A 2,183-nucleotide genomic window follows, 5' to 3' on the forward strand; every position below is an offset into this window, starting at 1 on the left:
GAGATTGTATCTACACAACCATCTCTCCCTCTTCCCAACCTTATTGAGGTATTTGCTCATAAAACTTTGGTTATTCACTTTTGTTTGAACAATTCCATAATCCTTGTGTTAATTTTCCATCATAGTGGTTGAATTTCGAATCAGTTGGCTTGTACATTCCTAACTCATTGGGCATGCCTTTTGGACCTTCAAAGGTAAGGTGTTGCTGCCTTTTTTTATTTTGGCGAAACTAAACAAAATTAATGAAAGTAAAAAAAAAAAAAAAGAGATCAGTCCCACTAATTTCATAGCTTATCTTATCATTTTTATAGCCGCTGGATGATGAAAGACTTGGCGATATAAAGGCCCGGTTATATGAGATCCTTGAAAGACATAGTTTACCCTTTGCTCAAATTTGGATTCCTTTTTCTCTACCTTCCTCTTTGAAAGTCTTGTATCGTGTTGTTGGCTCAATCAATGAAGGTCCGAAATCAATGTATTATGAGTTTGAATATTCTTCTGAGGTCTGTTTTATTGAGAGTGGCAAGGCATTGGTTGGGAGGGCATTTGCATCCCAAGGTTCATGCTTTTGCAAAGATGTTACTATATTAAGCATCAAAGAGTACCCTTTGGTGCCTAGTGCACGAAAAGCTAGATTCACTCAGAGTTTTGCAATTTGTTTGCAAAGTAAATGCGCCAACAATATTATTTGCGTAATTGAGTACTTTCTGCCACCCAACGAAATGGTTGTTAGAGATACAAAGACTTTCTTAAACATGCTTTTATCCACAATGAAAGAGCAACTTCCAGGTTTTGTAGTTGCTCCTGGAAATGAACTAGGGCAGAGGATGCTCGTTGAAGTTATTAAAGTTTCCCCGAGTGATGAATTTGACTCCTTTGAAATTGGCCAACCTCTGCTGAGTGTTCAATCACTTCAGAATGGAGGAGAAGCAACAGATATTGATTCTTTCTGTCAACAGTCAAATTTACAGAAGGAGAATAATGTTGCTGCTGCACTACTGGTTCCTTCCTGTTCATCACACAAGCGCGACTCACTCAACTGTGAAAGGACAGTGGAAGGTGATCCGTTACTTCCTCATCCAATAGGGGAAGCTATGACAAACAGAGGAAAAGTAAACTTGGATGTAGCACATGATGACCATATTGAGGATACAACTGAAATAATGCAACCTGATTCACACTTTGAGCAACCAAATTTTGAAACTAATTCTACAAGAAATGCAACAACTAACAACGAGATGATTCATTCACATAAGAAAAACGTAATACAAAGGATAGAAAAAGATCATGGGATTACTCGCAAGATGCTGGAGCAGCATGATGGCATGACTCTTGAAGATGCTGCGAAAGATCTAGGTGGTAAGTTCACTAACTTTAGCGCATTTGAGATTCGTAATACTTTTTGTGTTATTATATATGATGTACGTACGCTCATATGCCTTTAACCGGAATGATTTATGCATAGGTTCACTGAAATCCTGTTTGTGAACTTTTTTTATCGCAGTTAGTGCATCAACACTGAAACGGATATGTAGATAATATGAAATCTCTAGATGGCCAAATCATAAGACTAGAAAGGTTAATGTCCATGTTAGCCAAGGCGTATCTTTTCAAGGTGCTGAACCATATGTGGGCGATCAACAATGTCCTGCTCTTTCCCAAGAAATAGGCACCGAATATTTGGGTAACAAAAGATCTCCTGCAACAGGACTATACATAGAAGAGTAAAATAATCATAGGACTTATGATATGAGTTATGTCATTTTCTTTTCATTAGCTATTTTGTAACTCCCTTTTCTATTTTCTGTTTGTTGTTTGATTACATGAACAATCAGTTTGTAAGTTCCTTTGATGATCAATACAAAGCTTAATTTGTTACATTATTGTTCCTACTCCATGCCTCTCTGCCCTGTTACCATGTTCAATTCTGAGTTCAACACCCTCTTTGAATCGGTGAAGGTGATGCAAGAGAATCATTCTAGTATGGGCTCTTTAATTTGCCGTATGTGATCACTAATGCAGGAGAAGATGCAATCGTACTCCACAGCTTCAGATACTCCAGATATTTCAGATGCTACAACTATAACCTATGTGTGAGAGTCAGCTTACAATGATAGTAACACAGGAGGTGGCTGATATCGTGAAATCACATCAGGACTCACAGCTTCCTGTTCTTGACATGG

At 37.9% G+C, this 2,183-nt stretch overlaps 1 protein-coding gene across 1 annotated transcript; it reads left to right on the forward strand.

Moving 5' to 3' along the window:
- Window positions 1–116: 116 nt before the first annotated feature.
- Window positions 117–1,675, forward strand: LOC107059199 (protein NLP1-like). The gene is made up of 2 exons (XM_015305678.1): window positions 117–1,359; window positions 1,505–1,675. Exons 1-2 carry the CDS (start codon window positions 474–476, stop codon window positions 1,537–1,539), a joined length of 921 nt encoding a protein of 306 aa, XP_015161164.1. The 5' UTR covers window positions 117–473; the 3' UTR covers window positions 1,540–1,675.
- The last annotated feature ends 508 nt before the right edge of the window (window positions 1,676–2,183 follow it).

Source organism: Solanum tuberosum, unplaced genomic scaffold (genome assembly GCF_000226075.1).
Source record: "Solanum tuberosum cultivar DM 1-3 516 R44 unplaced genomic scaffold, SolTub_3.0 scf00862, whole genome shotgun sequence".
In the NCBI taxonomy this organism is placed as follows: Eukaryota; Viridiplantae; Streptophyta; class Magnoliopsida; order Solanales; family Solanaceae; genus Solanum; species Solanum tuberosum.